General features: G+C 39.8%; 1 protein-coding gene across 2 annotated transcripts in view; it reads right to left on the bottom strand.

Annotated features, from left to right (window-relative positions):
* The window catches only part of UNC5D (unc-5 netrin receptor D), a 580,897-nt gene that overhangs the window by 14,040 nt on the left and 543,719 nt on the right, over positions 1-23,138 (bottom strand). For both annotated transcript variants that reach the window (XM_023214650.3, XM_023214651.2), the window contains exons 15-16: positions 15,577-15,741; positions 8,191-8,369 (exon numbers count right to left, since the gene is read on the bottom strand). In XM_023214650.3, the coding sequence (XP_023070418.2) occupies positions 8,191-8,369; positions 15,577-15,741 (344 nt within the window). The remainder of the gene's footprint in view (positions 1-8,190; positions 8,370-15,576; positions 15,742-23,138) is intronic.

The following is a 23,138-nucleotide window of genomic DNA, read 5'->3' as shown; positions in this document are numbered from 1 at the left end:
AGGCAGATCACGAGGTCAGGAGTTCAAGACCAGCCTGGCCAACATGGTGAAATCCCATCTCTACTAAAAATACAAAAAATTAGTCGGCCGTGGTGGCAGGGGCCTGTAATCCCAGCTACTTGGGAGGCTGAGGCAGGAGAATCGCTTGAACCCGGGAGGCGGGGGTTTCAGTGAGCCTAGATGGCACCACTGCACTCCAGCCTGGGTGGCAGGGTGAGGCTCCATCTCAAAAAACAAAAAAAAAAATTAACTTTTTAAGTAGTCTGTCAGTACAAAAAGTAAAAACAAAGTTAAACTGCCTGTAATAAATTAGAAAACATCATTACAAAAACAGTTTATAATCCTACTATATACCTCCAGATAGGGAATTGAAACACAGTCATAATGGAAAAATATTAATATCTCTGCTATTGCTTTAATTGTCTAATTTAATGAAAGCCTCTGTGACCAAAACCAACCCTCCATATGCTTCTTTAAATGCAAATAGAAGAGAAAAGCCATTTATCCTCAAAAGCAGTAGTTGAATACACCATAAGTATTTGCCCCATTCACCAAGCTTTCATCCCCAAACTTCAACTTCACTGGGTAGTCAACAAGCAGCAAAGCAGCCTGCAGGAAAAAGCCAGCCAGTGTTGCAGTTTTAAAGACTAAGCAAGAGATGAGCGCTGTATAGTTCCTGCTGTCCCCCCGGGGTCTTCCAGTGAGAGGAAGCTGGCATGGAAAACCCGAAAGGGAAGGACATGGGCACCTGAAAACATGCTGAGTTCCAGTCTGCCTTGTTCTAAAAGTGGTGCATTAATTATTTCAGGACAATTAATTTGGCAATAAAATTTCCCTCATGATTATCCTTTTACTTATTTCATTATCTGGTTCTTGGAAAAAAGCAAGAATTCTTTTTCTGGAAATGTATGAGAGCCCTGGATCCTTGAGGACTGTCTGTTGCCAAATGAGAACAGAGTCGGTTGTAGTCCCTGTTTTCAATTCTCCAGTTTCATTCCTGACAGGATAAGCCTATGACAGTTTCTCAATTTGGGAAATGAAAAGACGATAAAACCTCACAAATAATTGAAAAGAAACAGTTAATCACTTAAAGGACACTAATAAATTAGATACAATCATTCCTAGGATTTTACAGTCTCAAATTATGTAAACATCCTTATTCAGATGTACTGACATTGTTAACTTTTTTCAGTACTATTTGAAACAGCATTTGTGAAGGGGACTATTTAGGCTATAAAGGGATTTTGGCATGCCTGTCTTTTCTGAAAACATTAGTTTATAGGAAGGAAACCTTTTCCTTCAAAGCCTAGCTCGCGCACACACGCATACACCCACACTGCCTAGAAGAAATGTGACACTCCTTGTCAGCATTCCCTGGAGCTCACAGTGGGAGCATAACTTTAGTTCTCTTGGAGAAACATAAAAAGTTTATTTTCCACATTGTCTTTAGGATGGGCACCTGCCACTTAGAAACCATATACAGCTTGTTCATGGCTAAATGTGTCCCAGAGCTGTCTTCAGCTTCATACTAGCGGGCAGTTTCATGAGTCATTGGCTTTGACAAAATGAAGCCCAAATCTCTACCACTTTGCTGTGTTGGGTCCCTCTGGCTTCACTGCAAGGGCTTTTAAAATTTTGGGACCTGCGTTAAGTCCACACTGGACCAGAACCAAAAAAATCTGATTTGGGCTTCACTGTATTTTTGACTACAAGGACCTATGTATAATAAAACTTGACAAGTAAATAAAAGGAAATAGTTAATCACTTAAAATATTTTCTCATAAATTAGATAAATCATTCATAGGATTTTACTTTCTCAAATTATAAAAACATCCTTACTCAGACATACTGACATTGTCAGCTTTCTTAGTACTACTTAAGACATGAAGGCTGATGTTTTTGGGAATGGCAGCCTCACACCCATTATTTGAAGGTTAGAATGTGTTTTCTAACCTGCAGAACCAAGAAAGCTTAGTTTATTGTGATCACAGTAAATCCCCAAACACAGGAATGAAAATACCTAGAGCCCACGATCACCAAGTAACCACACTTAGTGATCTGCCTGTGAAGCCGGTGCTCTGTCTGCATCTTGTACTCATCTTCTTCCCTTTTTTCCTCCCTTCTTCCTTCACTTTAAAGAAATCTGGCTCTAGGATTCTCCTACCTCAGGTGAGTTCTCAACAGTTACTCAGAAACAGATTGCTAAGCTGCCTTGGGGCCTTCCTCCATCCTTTCCCTCCACCTTCTGGCCATCTCACTGTTCCTTTGCATTTAATGAATAGGATGGACAGAGGAAATGAAAAGATAGCACCTCAATGAGAGAAGATTCTGTTTCTCATTAAAGGCCCTGTTAAAAGATTTCATGGGAAACAAATTATAGCACAGCATGTCAGCCATGAGATATGAGGAATTTCACGTATACAGTTTTTACACCATAACCCATTAACTCTCAAATCTGAAGTGTGTTTGAAACATTTTAACTAGCAGACCAATAAGAAATATGTTTTCCCAGGGAAGTGCTTATACATGTTCAAACAAATATACTATTGAGGAGGGCACTGGGAAAAACTGTTAATAAGATATCATTTATCTGCTGCTTTCCATTTTGGAATCCTTTTTTCCAATGTGGCGGCCTCCCCTCTACTCATCTGCCCATATCTCACGGATCTCTTCCCGTCTCATGAATCTGTTCCCATAGCAACTTGGTCAAGCTGGCTGTGTTTTCACAAGGGTTTCTGGAATATGAAAATTAGCAGGCATCACAGGAGAATGATCTAATAATAGAATTTCAGGTACTGTTAAGATCTGAGGGAAAAGACACGAGTCTTCCAACATATCAGCCATGTAGCCTGTTTTAAGACTCACTTTCAGGATCCCCTGATGCTTGCTCATATCAATTCTGTTTATTAGGAAGCAGGTTTTTAGGGTCAAGAACACTCTCCTGGCTAGGTGTGGTGGCACATGCCTGTAATCTTAGCACTTTGGGAGGCCGAGGCAGGCAGATTACTTGACACCAGGAGTTCGAGACCAGCCTGGCCCACATGGTGAAACCCTATCTCTGCAAAAATACAAAAATTAGCCAGGTGTGGTGGCTTGTGCTTGTAATCCCAGCTACTCTGGAGGCTGAGGCAGGAGAATCGCTTGAACCCAGGAAGTGGGGGTTGCAGTAAGCTGAGATTGTGGCACTGCACTCCAGTGTGGGCAACAGAGAAAGACTCCATCTCAAAACAAACAAAAGCCACTCTCCTGTGAAAGAGTTCATATCATTCATTAGAAAAATATTTACTGAATAACCCCCAAGTAGATAGTCCTCTCTCCGTATGTTTAACTGTAATTAAAAAATAAAAAGTATCTAAAAAATACAAAGCACTGTGGAAGTTTAGATATGGTGGAACACTTCTATGTAAAGTAGTTAGTTTCCAACATTTAATTTGTTAAGTCCTCTGCATTGCTCCCTACCACTTACTCCCTACATGACCAATTCCTTATTTCACATCTACCAATCACAGGTGGCCGAGTGTTGAAATGGAGTTATTACAGCTGAATTTTCAGAATAAATGTGCAATCTCAGCTTTGAAATGCAGCAAGTATGAACTCTGAGGAATAGTCAAAGTTTGCTCACAGAATCTATAACTGCAACTGTTATCTATGACATTCTTTGCTAGGCTGTATAGCTTATTTAGTGTGATCCATATGCCAGGCAAGCGGCAAGGCCACCTGTGTTGCCAGCCGTACAGCACACACTCCTGACATTTCTTGCATTCTCATCGACTGCTAAGCTTTTAACTTTACATTCCCTGTCTTTTCCTTCCTATTCAGATCTAAGTAGAAACATGATTGGCAAAAAGGCATATTATCATCGGTGACATTTGCATTTACCAAAAGGAGGGTAAGAAAACATTTTCACTGGCAATAAAGTAAAAGCAAATGTTTTCTTCCACTTGTTTTGAAAGTCTTCCTTAATGATTTGAGGGCAGTAGTTTTACTAGCTTTTAAATGCTTTTGGAATTGAATGCAGGGGAAGAGTCAGGCGGAAGTGTTGTCACAAGATTAAGGTTGGTGAACTGCCTGAAGAGAATGACTATGTACTCTGTGATCACCTTTTTGTGATCTCAGAGTTGATGAAATCCTAAGCCAATCATAGCTTCCTTACTCAATAATATTGGCAGAGAAACAATTTTAGATTTCTATGTATTAAAACATGTACTAATTAGTTCTAGATTATATTATTTGGAATCATAAGAGAGCAAAGACAATGGTTTGGGGTTTTTACAATGGGAAGTTGTGACAGATTACATCCAAAAAAACCACTGTTGTCTTTGGGACAGTACTAAAAACAGGGAACTTAACAACTTCTGCAAAATAGAATTAGCTAACAGAGTGCAAGATGGCTGTGAGTAGTTTTCTCCTATTCTTCTCCAAGTATTTTGGTGGCCAGCTCTGCTGTAACCACACCAGCCTGAAGACAGAGCTGAATGAGAAGGCCCTGTTAAAAGATTTCATTTTACTTTCTCAAATTATAAAAACATCCTTACTCAGACATACTGACATTGTCAGCTTTCTCAGTACTACTTAAGACATGAAGGCTGATGTTTTTTGGAAATGGCAGCCTCATACCCATTATTTGAAGGCTAAAATGTGTTTTCTAATCTGCAGAACGAAGGGAGCTAGTTTAGTGTAATCATAGTAAATCTCCAAACACAAGAATGAAAATGCCTAGAGCCCATGGTCACCAAGTAACCACCGTTAGTGGTCTGCCTGTGAAGCTGGTGCTCTGTCTACATCTTGTACACATCTTCCCTCTTTCTTTTCCTCCCTTCTTCTTTCACTTGAAGATAGAGCCAATAACATTCTATGGAAGTTTTACTAAATCAAGGCAAATTCACTTAAATCAGGGATCAGCAAACTACAGACTGTAGGCCAAATATGGGTCGTTGTCTATTTTTGTGAATACAGCATACTGGCCCACAGTCATGTCTATTTGTTTACAGACTCTCTCTGGCTGCTTTCCTGTTACAGCATCAGAGTTGAATAGTTGCCGAGTAGTTGCAACAGATCCCATATGGCCTAAACTCTTTCCTGTCTGGTCCTTTACAGAAAAAATAAGTTTGCTGGCTCTTAGTTTAAATCATTTTTACTCCATAATTCAACTACTTTTTGAGAGTAAAGCTAGAAATTAAAGAAAAATGTAGGGAATGACACTCAGTGAAATTGACATGTTAACTGTATAAGGTTTTCATTTATTTAATATTATTGCTTTGAATCAGGGTCTTGCTCTGTCACCTAGGCTGGAGTGCAGTGGCGCAATCATAGCTCACTGCAGCCTAAAACTCCTGGGCTCAAGCAATCCTCCTGCCTCAGCCTTCCAAATAGCTGGGGCAAGAGGCACACACCACCATGCCTGGCTAATTTGTTGAGACGGAGTCTCTCTCTGTTGCCCCGGCTAGAGTGCAGTGGCGCAATCTTGACTCACTGCAACCTCTGCCTCCTGGGTTCAAGCAATTCTCCTGCCACAGCCTCCAGAGTAGACGGGATTACAGGTGCCTGCCACCATGCCCGGCTAATTTTTGTATTTTTAGTAGAGACAGGGTTTCACCATGTTGGTCAGGCTGGTCTCGAACTCCTGACCTTGTGATCCACCCGCCTTGGCCTCCCAAAGTGCTGGGATTACAGGCATGAGTCACTGTACCTGGCTAATTTGTTAATTCTTTGTAGATACAGGGTTCTCCCTAAGTGCAGGCTGGCCTTGAACTTGTGGCCTCAAGCGACACTTCCACCTTGGATTACAGGTGTGAGCCAGGCTATATAAGATTTAAAGATAGAAGTAGGATTCCATATATTCATGCTATTCTAATTTGCTATGGATTGTGAAAATGTCAAGAGGGAAAAACTAGCATTTATTAAGAATCTATATATTCTGGGTACTGTGTTAGAAATTTTCCATGAAATAGGTTATATGAATTATGTCAACAAAATTTTCCTGGAGATGGGATCTTAGAGAAAAACAAAAACAAGTAAACCAACAGGCATATGGGCACTCAGGTTTTATGGATGGCCCAAGACACAGAAGGGGGCAGTTGGCTCCAGGGTAGTCACTGACTGCTCATAAGTGCCCAGATATAAAAGGTTGTTAAACTTAAGTCTCCCGGTTTGAAATGCATTTTCCCTACTGTGCAAGGTCAGAAACTGATGATTTTGGAGGTACTCCCTGTAGCTCTCTAATGTGTACTATAAATGGAGAATAAAATGTAATAAGGTAGGAACATGTACATGCTCATTCAGCAAATTAATGATAGCATCTATGGGCACACAGGTATTTTGAGACAATTATTTTTTCTAAATGGTGACTTAAAAAATCATAAACTTTTATAGCCAGCATGAATTAGACTTAACATAGTTCAGATTCAATTGCGTTTCTAAAAAAAGAAACACATGGATAGTAAGTGACTCATTTAGGCAGACTGGTATTGGTAACAGAACTAAGGCTCTCATGCAGATCTTCTGAGTCCCTGTTCACTGTTCTTTTTTAACCATGTTATGTTTTCCGGGTTCATTTTTCATTTTTGGATCCATGTTGATCAGAAAGGGAAAATGACACATTCATGGTGTTCACTGATTATAGACAAGACATCTCATCTTTTGTCAGAGTTGCTGGGAAATATTCAATCTAATTTTTTCCCCTGTACACTCATACATTTTTGTTTCTTTCATTTTCAATATATGCCTTTTCAAACATGTGTCTATTCTTTTCGGGCTTGCCTGTCTCTTGCAGTTTTCTCTTGCAGCAATGCCTCCGTCTTGACTTTACTTTCTGAGCCTGACTGATTTCTAGTTGTGCCCTTCATTCTTGGCTTCTGGATCCCTTTTGAAACAGAGAGCAGCACTCCATCCCTTCTTGGCAGACATCTACCCTCCCTTTCAGAGAAGAAAGAGTCAGGTAGGATGTCTGTGAAAATAAAGAACAAAAAATGAAAATGACAGAGCAAACCAAACAGTAAGAAAATAAGGCTTTGCCTCAAAGGAAAAAAAAAAAAAAAATAGTACCAAAGGAAAGAGAAATAAAATGGTTCTGGCAAAATATGTTCTCTTTTCTATTCATTTTGGGGCATTCAGAGGGCTTATAGGGAGAGGAGATGTCATTTTTTAATGCAGGGATGCTGTGTATCCCTCAAGCTGAGCCCAGACCTGCCTAGCCATCAGTGTTGCCCTGGAGAGCATCACCCCTGCCTGTCTCATCTAAAGTAATAAAGCCCATTATGGATCTCTCTATTCTACTCTCAACTAGAAATGTTGTTAGTGCAGTAATGAGCAGTGTCAGTTTTAGCAGCATGTTCATTCATGGTGCCTAGGCAAGCTTTTGCTTATTTTACATCCCCTAGCTTCAGACCCAAAAGTTATCCTCAAACTTCTTTTATTCCTATTTAGGCAATTGATTTTGTAGGTTGAGCGTGTCCTCATTAAGGGTTAAAGAATGCTTAGGGTTACCCGATAGTAGAGGGGAGATGTGAGAAATTTGCTTGTTTGTTTCTGCATCACTGGTTTAAGAAAGTGCTCTGTTCGCTCACAATCTCCACGATAACATAGTCTAAGTGCCCATTTGGGTGACCCAATTAGCAAACCTAGAGATGGTACCAAGAACCAAAGTAGGGATTTTCTATAATGTTGCAAAAGGCAGAATGGGGTAGCAGGAAATGTCACACAGGGTGTCTTTCTTATTTTTTTATTTTTATTTTTTGGAGACAGAGTCTTACTCTGGTGCCCATGCTGGAGTGCAGTGGTGCAATCTTGGCTCTCTGCAGCCTTGACCTCCCAGGTTCAAGTGATCCTCTCACCTCAGCCTCCCAGGCAGCTGGGATTACTGGCATGCACCACCACGCCCAGCTATTTATTTATATTTTTTTTTGTGGAGATGGGGTCTCGCCATGTTGCCCAGGCTGGTCTCAAACTTCTAGGCTCAAGTCATTTGCCTGCCTCAGTCTCCCAAAGTGTTGGGATTTCAGGCGTGAGCCACCACGCTTGGCCTACTGTTATATTCTTGCTCTTTCTCCACTTAGTGGGAACACACATGAAATATGGCCAGAGGAACTCATAAAAATATTGGGGCTCAGAAACTACATGGTTTCACTTAGCCCACTTTATGTTTCCCAGTTCTCTTAGTAACATCTTCTTCCAGAAGGTGTCCCCAATTACCTGTTGATGCTGTTTTTCTGTGCTAACATCTGCCAGTCCTTGCCTTTGGCATTGGGGGTATCAAATGTAGCACAAATCCGCTGTCTGATGGAGTAGGGAATTTTGAAGGCTTTGGGGCCAGTCTGTGCAGGGAAACTGCTGTCCTCTTGTGCGAAGAAAGTGATGGTTTCTCGTTCACTCTATAAACAAAATAAGGAATGCATGATCAGATCCATCTGAAAGCAGTCCTGATCAACAGTTTTATTTTTTAAGAAAACCTGGGTCAATACACATGCACAAAATGCTTGCCTGTTGTGATGGATTCCATAAAATACATTGATAAGTTCCCCTTTCTTCTAAGATAGTAAAGAACTTCTTTAGTAGCCTAATAAATTGTGTACTAGAAATTTACAACAGCCTCTTCCACTCAGGGGAGTCACAATCACCAGCTTCAAGCATTAAAAGAGCTGTCAGAGGCTGGGCACAGTGGCTCATGCTTGTAATTCCAGCACCTTGGGAGGACAAGGTGGGTGGATCACCTGAGGTCATGAGTTCGAGACCAGCCTCGCCAACATGGTGAAACCCCATCTGTACTAAAAATACAAAGAATTAGCTGGGCGTAGTGGCAGGCACCTGTAATCGCAGCTATTTGGGAGGCTGAGGCAGGAGAATCGCTTAAAATTGGGAGGTGGAAGTTGCAGTAAGTTGAGATCCCACCATTGCACTCCAACCTGGGCAATAAGAGCAAAACTTCGCCTCAAACAAAAAACAAAACAAAACAACACAAAAACTGTCAGGTGAGAGCAGAATTAGACTATTTTTGTGTTTGTTTTGGCTCTCAGACATGGCTCTAGAATCAGCAGGGAGAAGCTACCAAATGACAGATTTCAGTTCAGAGTGAAGAATGACCCTCTGCTAGTCATAACTGACTAATGGTGAAGGGGTCGATCAAAGGAGCTGACTAGGAAATGCCTTGTAGGAAAGCTACAAGGAAATGATTGTATGTTGATTACCTTTAATTTTGTTTTTTTCCCCAAGTCCTAAAGTTGTATGATTTTATATTATCTTTATTTCAAAATTAAGTAAAATTGTTTCAAAATTAAATTGCTTTAGTATAACAGCGCCAGCCTTGAGTCAGAGTAACATATAGACCAGCCTGTATAGTGGTACAATCAGGAAGGCTCCTGCCTGCCTACCTGCTTCTGGTTTCAAACTGTCCAATAAGAATTTGTCATTTCAGTATTAATCCTTATATTCAACATGAAATCCCACAGAAATGAGCCAGACTGCAGTGGTTGCTAATAAATTAAGTGGACTAACAGAATTTTAAGGACTGAAAACTATCTGACTGAATTCCTTCGGTGATTATAAGACAAAAGGGACTCTGCTGATGTAATTAATATCCTTAATCAGTTGACTCAATCAATTAAGAGATTTTTCTGGGTGGGCCTGACCTAATCAGGTGGTCCTTAAATGAGAGGAGATAGCTCTTGTCTGGAGGCACCTTTTCTCCTGGCCTAGAGGAAAGCAAACAGCCAGTCTGTGAGCTTCCTATAGAGGGGGTCGTGTATCTGGGACCTGTGGATGGCTTCTGGGAGCTGAGAGTGACCTCTGGCCAACAGCTAGCAAGAAAATTGAGACCTTAGTCCTAAAGCAATAAGGAACCAAATGGTGCCAACAACCTGAATAAACTTAGAAAAGGACTCTGAGCTCCAGAGAACGCCCTGGCCAACACTTTGGTTTCAGTCTTGTGACATAATAAATAAGTGTTGTTTTATGCTTTTAAATTAGTGGTAGTTTGTTATGTAGTAGAATAAAACTAATCCAAGGGATAAGTAAAGCATCAGATCTGGGATTGAGTTAAGGGACTAGTTAGAACTGTTTAAACTCCAAGAAGCTGTCCTTTGCCTTAGAAACCTACCTGTTGTGCCCTCCGAGTTCACATACGCCCTTCCTTCCCTCCCTGAAATCCTGCCCTGATGCCTCTTCCAGCTGTTAAATGTCTTCCTAATGTGGGCACACAACCATGATGGTCTTTTTCAGCTAGCAGCTGGGCTCACATAAGTATAAACTATCAGGCTTGGTAGGTTGAAAATAGAGTTCTTAAATCTGTTAATTGAGAAAACTGGTTGATACAGAAATTTCATTAATGATTGATAATGATTTTTGTCTTTCCGTAACTATTTAACACAGTTGCATTTTGAGGGCTCTGCTTTTGGAAACACGATGCCTTAATCCACCAGTTCCAAAAGGATATCTCAGAAGAGATTCCAAGAAATGGCAGTTTCGTGGTCATACACATATGAGAAATGCTGCATATCACACGCTCTTCTTGGAACCTCAAAGTACATGTTATTAGATTAAACAGATTCTACTTGCTGGTTTTAGTTATGTTCCTGGACTATTACAAAACAGTACTCATCAAAGTTATTCTAGTATTTGAGGTTATCATAGTATAACGGAAAAGAGCATGGTTTTTAGCAGCAGAAAGACCTCACTTTGGAGTAAAACTCAACACTTCCTAGTTCAGTGACCTTGGATGCTGCCTTATCTATCTCAGCCCCAACTTCCTAATCAGTTATTTTGCATTTGTATAGACTCCACAGAGGTTATGAAACCTGGAAAAGTTCACCCAGGTAGTTTATGACATAGGTGAAACTAGAATTCTGACATCCTAACAACTATACAAGTATTCATTTCACTATAGCACCCTGTTTCGAGACAAGTGCCAATAAATCTACAGTGCTGGGTGGCTAAGGAAAAGGTTCTCTGAGTACCGTAGGAAAGACTTCATGGAGGAGGCGTTTGAGTTGGCCTGTAAGATAGGTAGGCATTGACCAAGTAGAAATTAGGTGGGTGGATAGGTGGTTATTCCAGGCAGAGTGGACAATTGTGTTCTGATATATTGAATGGTTACAAAATGAACCTACTCAGCTTCTTTCTGCTTAAACTAGGTTACAAGATACATCATTTTTATCATGGTTTGTAAAATTTGTTATAGTCTCTAAAAATGCAAATCAAGTAGGAATAATCTCCTTGCATATTTTCTGACTGATAGGAACTAGAAGCAGATTTTTAAAAAATTCTATACAAGTTAACATGGTAGCTGTCATTGTCAATGCCAAAGACGTGGCTTATCAATGAAACTGAAAACACTGGATGTGTCTGTGCTAAAGGATCCCAAGGGACAGAATTGGCCTCCGAAAGGCATCTATAAATTGTTGACCGAGCTCTCTCTTCACTGGGGGCAGAAGAAAAACCACCTTGATGCATGATATCTTCAGAGAAAGCTAAACAAGGTGGTCTTATTTGAAGGGGAATACAGTATTATATGAGATAGAGTCTAAAAATAAGTAATTTTCCAATTTATTACACATTAATAAGTGGGTCCCCATTTCCCTCTTAAAGTTCTCAAATTTAAATATTTTCCAGGCATAAGGATTACACTTTATGTAACATTTATGACACATTCTAAAAGACATCTGGGCCAAGTAATAAGAATCCTGTGGATACATCACATTTTCTGATTGTTTAAATTAAATATGCAGAGGAACAGTAGATTTTCATGTTCTGCACATCTGAGATAAGCAGCTGCTACCTGGTAAGCTAAGGGAGTTGTAAATCAATGAGAAATTCCAACTATTCTGTCTGTTGTAACAGACAAATAATCCCCCAACTTCCAACACTTTTGGAGGAAAGATAAGAGAACTGCTTGAATGGAAGATTGTAACATGCAAGATTCCTTTAAGTTGTTTATATTGAAGAAAAGATTCTTTAATAATGTTACATTAATAAGGAATGATGAAATAAATTACTTGGGAATTTTTCCCTTCTTTTCAATATTTGCAAAATTGTTTTACTCCAGTCTACAATTATAGACTGTTGATACTGTTTCTCTATAGAGTATTGATTGGCAATAATCATTAGGTAATTCAATAGGGTTAAATTTAAAGGTAACAACTTGTTTCCAAAGACTGATACAATAATGACCTCTCTAAAGAGTAAAAAAGATATATTATCTTGGTCACAAAAATAACTTTTAGGTGTGAAGGTGATATATGAAGGACTGGGTTTATTTGAAAAATCACTTAGAGGCATGAAGGGATATGTCAGGGATGAGGCTGAACATGAAGGATCAAATGCCTTCAATGAGGATAATTACTGCATTGACTTAAACATTTAAAGCAGTATTTAAGATAGATATCTTATTAATATTTAAAAATCAATATTTAGATAAAGTATTTTATATATCTTAAATCTTGATCCTATATATAAATATAACTTACTAACGTATTAAACCACCTAAATGTAGTCTTTTTCTGCTTAGGGAACATGAAGCATGATGCACTTTAAAAATCGATCTAGTACTCCTAATTCACCGATAGAGACCTGGGTCTAGAATGTATCCTGCACCTCCCCAGGTCATCCCAATTTCTTATCCCAATTTCTTATCCCAATCCCAATTTCAAAAAATTGGGATTAGCACTTTCTGTGTCTTCACTTTTGCTGGAACCATTTACCAAAAAATTAAGCCATTTTAGGGAAAAGAGGACAGTTTTCTTTTTTTGAGAAGAGTCTCTCTCTGTCACCCAGGCTGGACTGCAGTGGTGTGATCTTGGCTCACTGCAACCTCTGCCTCCTGGGTTCAAGCAATTCTGCTTCAGCCTCCCGAGTAGCTGGGACTACAGGCATGTGCCACCACACCCATCTAATTTTTTGTATTTTTAGTAGAGACGCGGTTTCACTGTGTTAGCCAGGATGGTCTCGATCTCCTGACCTTGTGATCCGCCTGCCTTGGCCTCCCAAAGCGCTGGGATTACACGCATGAGCTACCACGCCCAGTCAAGAGGACAGATTTTATTCATTATATGTATCACCAGATGCGTATCTTTCCTGGGAGTCAGATAATCCCAGGATTAAATGGGTTTGAGCAATCATTCAACAAAGACATCCATTTGTAGGCAGAGCTACATGTAGGATCTCCGTTATAGAATGAACAATTCTAGTCCATCACACAGATGGTTACATCCCATCCTTTCTTCTTTTGAAGAAAAAACTTCTCAATTTTCATATACTTTCAGGTACTTGAAGACAAAATTTCTGGTGCTATGATGTTTGCCACTAGTACCTGAGCCCCTGAAGAGAAGCCATACTATGAAGAAGGCCCGCAGTTAAGGCTAATCCATTAGATGGCCTTGACTGGGATCCAGAAATAGTGTAGTGGAGTAGTCAGCCTTTGATCTTGAAGTCAGGTCTCTGAGTTGGGTACTGTGGCTCCACTCCCTTATGAGTTCCATGATCTTTGATCTTAGACAAGAAAGTTGATGCCTTTGAGACTTTTATAGCATGTAAAATTGTGATAGTACTAATACTTAATCCACAGAGTTTTGATGATTGTATGACAAATATGAAAGCAAATGAAATGATACCTGAAATCTAGTGGCTTACAAAAGTTATTAGTCATCTTCTGACACAGAATACAGTTTATCACAAAGTGAAGATGACAACCTGGGCCAAATTCTGCAGGAATGCTTAAAGCAATTAATAAAGTGATCCTTGAAAGGATCAAAGGGTTAATAAAGCCTCTAAAATGCAGCAGCCCTCAAATTGGATGACTATAGCCTAACAATAAATAATGAAATATTATTCTGATACTTGCCTCTCATTATCAAGAGATATTTAATGTTACCTTCTACAAGGCATTTCTAAGTGACTAAACTTGTGAAACATCAGAAAAGAAATTGGGGAGTAAACAACAAGGTTGTGTTTATTAGCTAACTTTCCTTTCAAGCACTTTAAGAATTTGAGGCAAGGAGCAAAAATACCTATCACATTCCTCTTACATAAATATCCTGTAATAGCACAAGTCAATCACCAATATCTGGATGCCTTTACAAACAATAACCTTTAAACCTGAATTCTTTTATTGGCCTGTTAATGGACATCTAGGGCAATTTGGATGAGAGGGATCTTTTATGTTACACCTTTTCATGCTTCCTTCTGAATACCAGCTCTTCTTAGATTTTTTGCTTTTATTTTTAAACCCTTCCTATAATTTTTATTTTACTTTGCAATGCATCATATGAAATATAGTATCACTGTTCAAGAAAGAGCCCCTAAAAATATCCTACCCCAGGTTTCCAGATCTACCTTCTCCGTGAAAACTACTTGAGCACATAATGCTAATTGGCAATAATGAATGCAAATACTGCATAAACATGTAAGTTAAGACAGCTATCAATTTTAAGGCACAATCCTTTGGAAAGCCATCCACTCTTCAGAAAAACTATTTGGGGAATTCACAATGCTCATTTTGCATAAACAATGATTTCAAATGAGAATAGAAGGAATAATGCTATACAGCTATAAATTTCCCAGGAAAAAACCCTGAAATTGAATTGTATGTATATAAATGTGTTCAATCTTCTGCCAAGCTTAAATTTATAAATATATATTTATATATTAATAAATGCATATATATGCATATATTTATTTTAGAAGTGAAAAGCAAAATACGTATTTTTTTTACACTAATTTCTAATGACCTGGAAACTGCCAAACAAAAGCATCACCATCCCTCTGCTAATCTCCCCCTCTGTCCCATTCAGGAAGGATGGCTTTTGTCTACTTTAAAGTCATGAAGTGACTTGGTGGTTTAGGACAAATAGGAGCCATGACGGAAATTAGATGCCTTTTTGCAAAAGTTCTCAAGTGAATCCTCCCTTGACTGCTACTTTAACTCTACCTTCCAATACTGATTTGACCTGGACGAAGTCCTTTCTCACTTTGCACTTCCATTTCCTTACCTTATAGAATGAGGTCCTTCTTATATTATTGTATTGTCCTGTCCTCCTTATATTATTGTATTGGAAGGGAATAACGGAAATGTGGATGTACAGAATTCTGAGCCTGGGGAGCATGAGAAACAGTAAGACAGGGAGTCTCATCCCTGGAGATAAAATAACACATATAGGGCAACTGACTTCTGGAAAACTAGTCAGAACCAGCAGCAAAACAGTCTGAGGGTGGCTTTGTGCCTCTTTGTGGCATGTGTCTCAACTGTACCATCTGGCTTCCGTCTATAAAGAATCTCAGCTGGTAATCCAAGTCTGCTGTGGAATGAGACTTCTTGTGATTTTGTGTATCAAAAGCTTGGTACCAGTTCCTTCCCCAGAGGTACCTTCACAGACTAAGCTCTCTGATGGGTTGAGCTTCCTTGCCCAGGGGGATGTTTAGTTCAATCCTCGGTGTGAGACAAAGTTTATTTGCCCTTATCAGTAATCAAGATGAAGAGTTTGTGCATTTTGAAACTCTTTTAGAACCTGAACAGCACGGCTGGTAGGTATAGCTTTATTATTCTTACCGTCCTTCAGAAAGGGTCAAATGACCTGTAGATCAAGGACTCACCTCTAGGATTGATGTCTGCACTTGGAGGATCTGTTCATGGCCTTTGAGCTGCCGAATGCAGATTTTGCAGGACAGCTGGGTGGTGGTGGGCGTGTAACGCTCCAGGGAGAAGGCACAGTGCAGGGGCTGCCGGTTACTGCACCACACGCGGGAGAACGGGACTTCCTGCAGGGGAGATGGAGAGAAGGGATGGTTTGCAGAGCCCAGCTGAGATGAACTAGAACAGGAGAGACTTAATAGCGATGATGATGATGATGACGACGACGACGAAGACAATCACAGCAGAGATAATTGCCTAGGCAGCTTTAGTGGAATTGTTGTAAAAATAATGTTCCAGCAAATGCCAAGCAGCACAAAAGTAATTAATGTCAATTCCAATTGATAACATTTGAATTCCAAAACTGCACTGGAAGAGCTCAGATTTCACTTGGTGACACACAATTAGGAAGAATACCATAAAAAATTATCATTTTCATTCCCCGCTTAGAAAATATTTTCCTTTGGAAGACTCCTGTGAGCCATGCTTCTACTTCAGTCTGGGATAGGACGTTATCTGTTTACCTACGTAAAAATTATGCTAAGGAACTGATTGGCCAGAACTTAACTGCATACCACAAACTCATGCAGAATTGTGAGAACACAATATTGCTAATGTATCCAACATAAAAATTAGTACCTAGTGCAAAATCATACACATATACACACAGACAGGGAGAAAAAGAGGGAGGAAGGAGGGGAGAGAGACAGACACACATACAGGGCCCAGAGTGATCTTGTTTGTCAATTCTTCATTTGCTCAATTTGTCCATTCAACTATAATGTATAAAGTGTCTGCTAATGACCACACACTGTACTAGGTAAACAATAAGAAACAATAACAGATTCAGTCCCCCACTCTCAGGGGACATATGGACAACTGAGAGGCAAAAATACCTTTTAGTAAATGAGGAGGGAGATTATAAAATCTATAGATTACTCATTTTTCCTAGTATTAGCCATTGCTTGCTGCCAGACTGTGTCTAATGATGTGAAGTAGAAGTTAGTCACTGAAAATTTTTCATGTACTAAAAAGTCTCTCTCCTTTCTAATCAAATGTGGCTTGGCCCTTGGCAATGACCACATATGCCTCTAGTAATCCTCATGCTCACTTTTTTCTCTATTTCTCACTTTATTAGTTTGCTCCTTTACCTATTGCTAAAAATAAAATTTTCTGCAATACTAGAACAGAAAGGTGGCAAGACATGTATCAAATCTGGAAGTTTGGAACCCTGAACTATGACTGGTGATAAAGCCAGCACGTGTCATGAGACTAAAGAGCATGACTGAAATGATCTTTTCCCTTTGAGAAGCTATGCGTTACCTAGTTATTCCCAAGCCCTTATGTGCACACTTGTTTGGATACCTTGCTTCCTAATTTTCTCTCTAGAAAGCCCCACAGATTTTTATTTTGGATGTTTACTGGTAGACTCAGGAAGGAGGGATGGATGGACTTTAGATTGTTGTCAACTTGAAGAGAGGAGAGCCAGCTTTATGGGAGTATGAAATAACAAAATCAAATATTCTACCATGCATCTTAGCAATAAATTGTGGGTCATTTTGTTTGTTATTAATCTGGAACCAAAAGAAAAGTGGAGTTTCAAGAAGGATGTTGAGAAGGTCTACAGGTGGGAAACTATCTGGCATTTCACAGACTTCATTCCTGTGCAAGAAGTGGGCTGTTAGAATGGAACTCTATCTTTGTCCTTCTCTGTTCTTCTCCATGTGGAAGGGGCTTGAAGCCTAAAAACTACATTTTAAAACTCCCCTGCTGGCAGTTCACATTTCCATTTTGCCCACAAGAGGCACTCACGCTAGATTTGGAAGGGAGAGGAAGTGCAGAAGCCATCACTGTCCGTCTAACATCAGCAGGCAGACCTGAAGGCTTCAACTGACAGCCCAAGAAAGGTGTGCAGGGGCTTCCGGACATTCCCTGGAGAATCCGCTGCTTTAGTGCTGGTGCACTTTCCTGAAATTCCTGACCTGACTGGTTTTCTAATACTACTAGTAGCTTTCTCTGACCTTGGCTCTCCACAGAGGTTTCATAATCATATAAATCCCTTGATTAAATTTCCCCTCGGTTGAAATGTCTTGAGTGCCTTCTATTTTCTTGACTAAAACAATTCTTGATTTGAAGAAGTTATCTTAGAAACTGATGTGAGTTGGGCAACCCTGAAAGGGGCTACTACTGAGTTCCAGAGGGAGGCTATTGTCTGGGGAAAATGCTGGAAGAGGCACCAAGCTAATGATCACTAAGGAAGCTTTTCACCGGAGGACAACTTGCTTGTACCATCAGCTGACAACACAAGTCCATTTAATGGTATCGCTTTCCCACTTTCTTCTAATACAAAAACTTTTGCTTATGATCTCTTCTCTTTTCTTCCTGTGGTAGATCCTGCAGCAGAGGAAATTTCTGGTTGGTGGGGCCTCCTGGCAATGCCTACAGGAAGTGATTTTCTCTAAAATACTCCAAATGACTTTTCACTTGTATCATCATGTGCACTTACAAGTTCTGCCATTTCTCCTTGTTATCTAATGTGATTCTTTTCCTAATTCTCCTGAGCTTTGTTCCACTTTGTAAACCATGGGCAGCCCTTCCTCCACATCTCAGCCTCCTACATTTCTCTCTCTGCCTTCTGTACTGTTCAAGATCCCATTTGTTCACACATGCCCCAACTGCCATCTCTCTGAGGAGGACTATAAAAACATCATCTCTGGCATTAATCTCATTATCCTCAATCCCTGGTATTATACCCCTAAGCGCTACAATAATCTTGTTTGGTCTTTACTTCTCTGCTAAATTTAACTTTTGGAAACTGATTGCTATCATATCTCTCCCATTGTTCTTCTCTAATATTCTGGTTTCCATTATGCTTCCATTATGGCTAACTCTGGTCACCTACTCCCAGTCTTCCTGCCTTCAAGCTCTACTACATAGAGCAAATGAGGGGTTTGGGGCTTAATGGGAGAGGCAAATAGCTCAGGAAAGCAGAAAGCAGTTGATTGGGATTATTCAGGGAATAGCATTATGGTCTCTTTTTTTTTTTACCTCTAATGACTGGGCAGGCATTGATGTGACCAGGCCACCTAGGAACTCTAAATTTATTACGTGAGTCCTTTGCTTGGGGGTCCACAATGGAGCTTTGATGCCTGCTGTCTCCTGCCTGGCCTTCAAAGGCTTCCACCATCTCTTGCCCTATACTTGTTCTCTCCATTCTTATTTTTATTAGCCCTCAAATAAACTCTCTTCCCCAAGCCAGTGAATTTTTGTAGAATTGCTTTGCACCATGCACTTCAATGAAAGTAACCATAACACAGCACTCTGGAGTTCACAGGTACTTTCGCCTAAGGTGGTTTTGCTCAGCTAAGTAGGAGATGCTTCCTAAAATTGAAATTTGAGTTATTACAGTGTAATGCAAGCACTTGGACTTCAGGGCTAGACAAAGAACTGTGCTCAAGGTCCAGCTCTTAGGCAAATGTACGTTTTCTGCAATTTGATTTGAATCGTTGGTAATGCTTGCCTTCCAAAAAAAAAAAAAAAAAAAAAAAAAAAAGGCACTGACCACTCATTTAAAAATGTCTTCTCTGGTACCATTTGCTAAATTCCCTGTATTTTCTCCTAAAAACACTGGAAGAAATATAAAAGAGTAATGCCTACTGCAGAGATAATAATTTTTCCTTGCAGAAAGACATGAGAATTAGCACCAAAAAACAATAAAACAAAAACCCTCTTTTTTCTTTTCCATTCCATTGAACACAATGCAAACATTTAAAAAATCTGATTTTAAGATAGTATCAAGGGAATGCTTTTTATTGTTGACTTGAGTAGCAGCTGCCAATAGCATTCAACAAAACATTTAAAAATAATAGAATTAGAAGCGCCATGATTAGTGTGTTTTCACGGCAATCATCTTCACTTTCATTTATTCAAAAAACAAAACCAAAAAACACCAGCAAGCTCGCTGAGCTGAGAGGAATTATGTGGAAAGTAATATGGGAGGAGAAAGTATAGCAAAGTTATGGGTGTTTAAAGAATTCCGGAAATGTTTTCATTTTGACTCCTATTATAATTAGGTTCTTAGCAGATGGAGAGAATGTAAATCATATCTTAGCAAGAGACAGACACTGGGTTCTCCAAGATACATAGCATGCTGGAAAGACAGCTGCTTTTACCCTAGGGAGGTGACAACTTGACTTTGTGTTTTGTTGGCTTTTAAAAATAATAATTTATTGTATTATGTTTATTACAGCTCCCCTACCCCACAGCCAGCAAGTAATAAAGGAAAGTGATTTAGGAGCTCCCAGGTCCCAGCACGGAATAAAATAAACTGATTTAGGTGCTCTCAGGTCCCAGTAACCTATTGAAAGTAGAATTATTTACCTCCCAGAGGAGGTTTGCTAATTCTACAGAGGGGGACAATCATCATATATTCCTAATTGTGGTAGAGTCTTAGGGACTGACGGAAAATGGGAAATAATGAATTGTTTACTCGGGGAGACTAGCATCGTGGACCTCAGGTTTTCTTTGAACCAATGTCAGTGGCTGCTACCATGATGAGATCTCAGAAGAGCTGACATAGCCTTTCCGACTTCTCATTCAATATACCTGGCTTCATAAGCAATGACGTCTATAAAGTGTAATCCTCCAGAACCTAAACCAACAAGATTGAAGATCTAGTTGGTCCTTCAATATACAGGCTCTCATCGCATATTTCTGGGCCCAACCTTGAACTCACACCATTCTAAAAACAAACATTTCTCATGCAGTTTGTTGGTGTCTGATAGGAAAAACATTGTATGTACTGGGTACCTCCCCAGCCTGTACCTTTCTGGGAAATTTCTACCTTTCCCAGAAGAAAACAGGAAAGTTTCCTAGTAGAGTAAGGTTTGGGTACCAATTGTAATATGTCAGCCCCCAGACTCCTGATTTGAAGTTAGAGAAAGGGAGATTCACCAATTGAAGGAGAGACCTATAAATATGATGTCAGGAATAGTGTGATTTTCTCTCTCCACAATAGCTCTCTGGGATAACAAGAAATAGGCCCTGTTAGTTCCTAACCACTAAGCCCTAATGAAAAGCCATTCTCTATTATCCACGCCAAGTTTGTCAGTGCACATGATGTTCTACATGAGGTTCAAGCAGGCTGAACACAAACCCTCCCCTAAGTGCTTACATCTAATGCCCAGAGCAAACACAGCATGGTCATTAAGCCAAGCACAATATGCATTCACAGAAGCTGAGGATATCAGTGATGAGAGGGGCAAGGAAATTGGTGGTAGGGGTGATGGAGAGAAAGGAGGAATAGAGCGGAAAGCCATTTGGGGTAAGAAAAATGAAGTGGAAATGAAAACTCAGTGGCAAGCCTCCTGATGCAGAGAAAATTAAATTGTTTCTCAGCCTTCCAAGACTCTTTCAAATTATGCTCAATTACAAAAGGCAAATATTTATACATGTTCACAACTTCCATGTAATCTAGCCCATCCCAGCAGTAAAGCTTGCTGGGTTTCCTTGAAAGTCAATGTCCTCTGGCTTTGGCTGGTCCTGTTGTACCCTCTGAGGTCAGTAAACACTTAGCCCCCTAAATCTCTTCTTCCTGGGGCTTTCTTTGGTATCCCTGGTATCAGAATTATTGTTTAAGTGATGCTGCAAGGTAATGGTTCTTTCATCTGATTTTTTATCTCCAAGCATTAAACTTAATAGTTCACTTTGGACTGAGTCACTTGCATCAGATCCAGTGAAATGAGGCCCTTATAACCTATAAAGATTAATACGGAGGAATTTGCATGACTATCGGGACTTGTTTTAACAATACTCCGAAGTTCAATTTGGATTAGAAACTTTGAATACTGCTTACCGGAAAAAAGACCTACACCTTGAATGTCATAAACTATTTATTCATAGAAAACTTCTCTCCATGGAAAAAAATGTGGTGAATGTGTCACTGGCCCTGCCAGAAAAAAAAAAAAAAAAAATGTTCAGGGCAACAAGAGATGGTTGTGCTGCTTTGAATGCACTAAAACTGTACAGAAGGCAATTCCTCAGGTAGTAAGTCTGAAAAGTCAATAGAAAAATGCAGCCCTTTCCAGTTTAAAAATCCTGAATTTTAGAAGTTGGATGGTTGGTGGTACAACGTTTTTCTAACCATCATGATGCAGTCAAGGTTTTTTCTTTGTGACTAGGCTTGTTCCCATTCTGACAAGCTGGTATACCTGTGTATAGTTAAAAAAAAAAAAAAAAAAAGTGCTGCAAGGATGGAAGGTTACAAAACCCAGAGGATTCTACACATTACGCTGATGGGCAAAACAAAGAAGCCTGAAAGTATTCTGTGATTCCAGGTCAATGTGAGTCCACCAGAAGCTTTTCCAGAGTGAAGGAAATATCCTGTCCTTAGACACTTGAAGTAAGACGACTGGCTTTAGAAACTATGGAGGCTAGCGAGCTGCTTACTGTAGTATGTAACACGTATCACTGGGAATTTTCGTAGACTTGTTTGTAAGAGATCGTTTAAGGCTAAACATGTACTTGAAATAACTAAATAGGATCCAAAGAGATTCTGAGTCTCCCTGAAATGTTTTCTTTGTTTGTTTGCTTTTTGTTTTTGAAATCTCTAATGGGAGACATGTGGACAATAAGTACCTTTAGATTTTTATAAAAGGACTCTTAAGAAGTGTTCTGACCAGGCTCAGTGGCTCACGCCTGTAATACTAGCACTTTGGGAGGCCGAGGTGGGCAGATCACCTGAGGTCAGGAATTCAAGACCAGTCTGGCCAACATGGTGAAACCCCATCTCTACTAAAAAATACAAAAATTAGCTGGGCATGGTAGCGGGCACCTGTAATCTCCAGTTGCTCAGGAGGCTGACGCAGGATAAGCGCTTGAACTCGGAAGGCGGAGGTTGCAGTGAGGCAAGATCACGCCACTGTACTACAGCCTGGGCAACAGAGAGACAGACTCCATCTCAAAAAAAAAAAAAAAAGAAAAAAGAAAAGAGAAAGAAAGGCATGTTCTTTCTCCTTCCCATCTTGCCTGATTCATTTGGCAGCAAGTGCACTTCATATATGAAAGAAAAAAATCTCTTGTTTTCCCCTGGCTAGCCATAGCTCTCTACAACTCAAAATCATCACCCTTAAGAAGTTCCTCACTGACATTGAGTTTATTCACTGATGAATATGATAAAGATGCTGTCTCATAATGAGCTGATTTTTAATAAAAACAAACCAACCCACAAACCTGGCTCTATGTTGTTAAATTGGCATCTTCAACCTATATTGAGCAATGATTCCAACAGGAGAGAAGAGAAATGCCATCTCACCTAATGTGCAAGCACCTTTCTTCCCACCCGTTAGAATGCTGTGAATTTATGACAATATGTTTCACTCCCTGTGTGTAGCCCAAACTGTTACATTTCTGTGACAGTTTTGAGGCAAAATCCATCCTTTAAAGGAGGAAAATCAAGCGGACGCTCGCCAGGATCTGTGACATACTTGCTGGTTAAAGCAAAGCCATTTCTGTTAGAAACCCATTT

The sequence above is a fragment of the Piliocolobus tephrosceles genome, chromosome 7 (genome assembly GCF_002776525.5).
Source record: "Piliocolobus tephrosceles isolate RC106 chromosome 7, ASM277652v3, whole genome shotgun sequence".
In the NCBI taxonomy this organism is placed as follows: domain Eukaryota; kingdom Metazoa; phylum Chordata; class Mammalia; order Primates; family Cercopithecidae; genus Piliocolobus; species Piliocolobus tephrosceles.
Note: the sequence above shows the minus strand (reverse complement) of the source record. Positions and strands in the feature narration are given on the sequence as shown.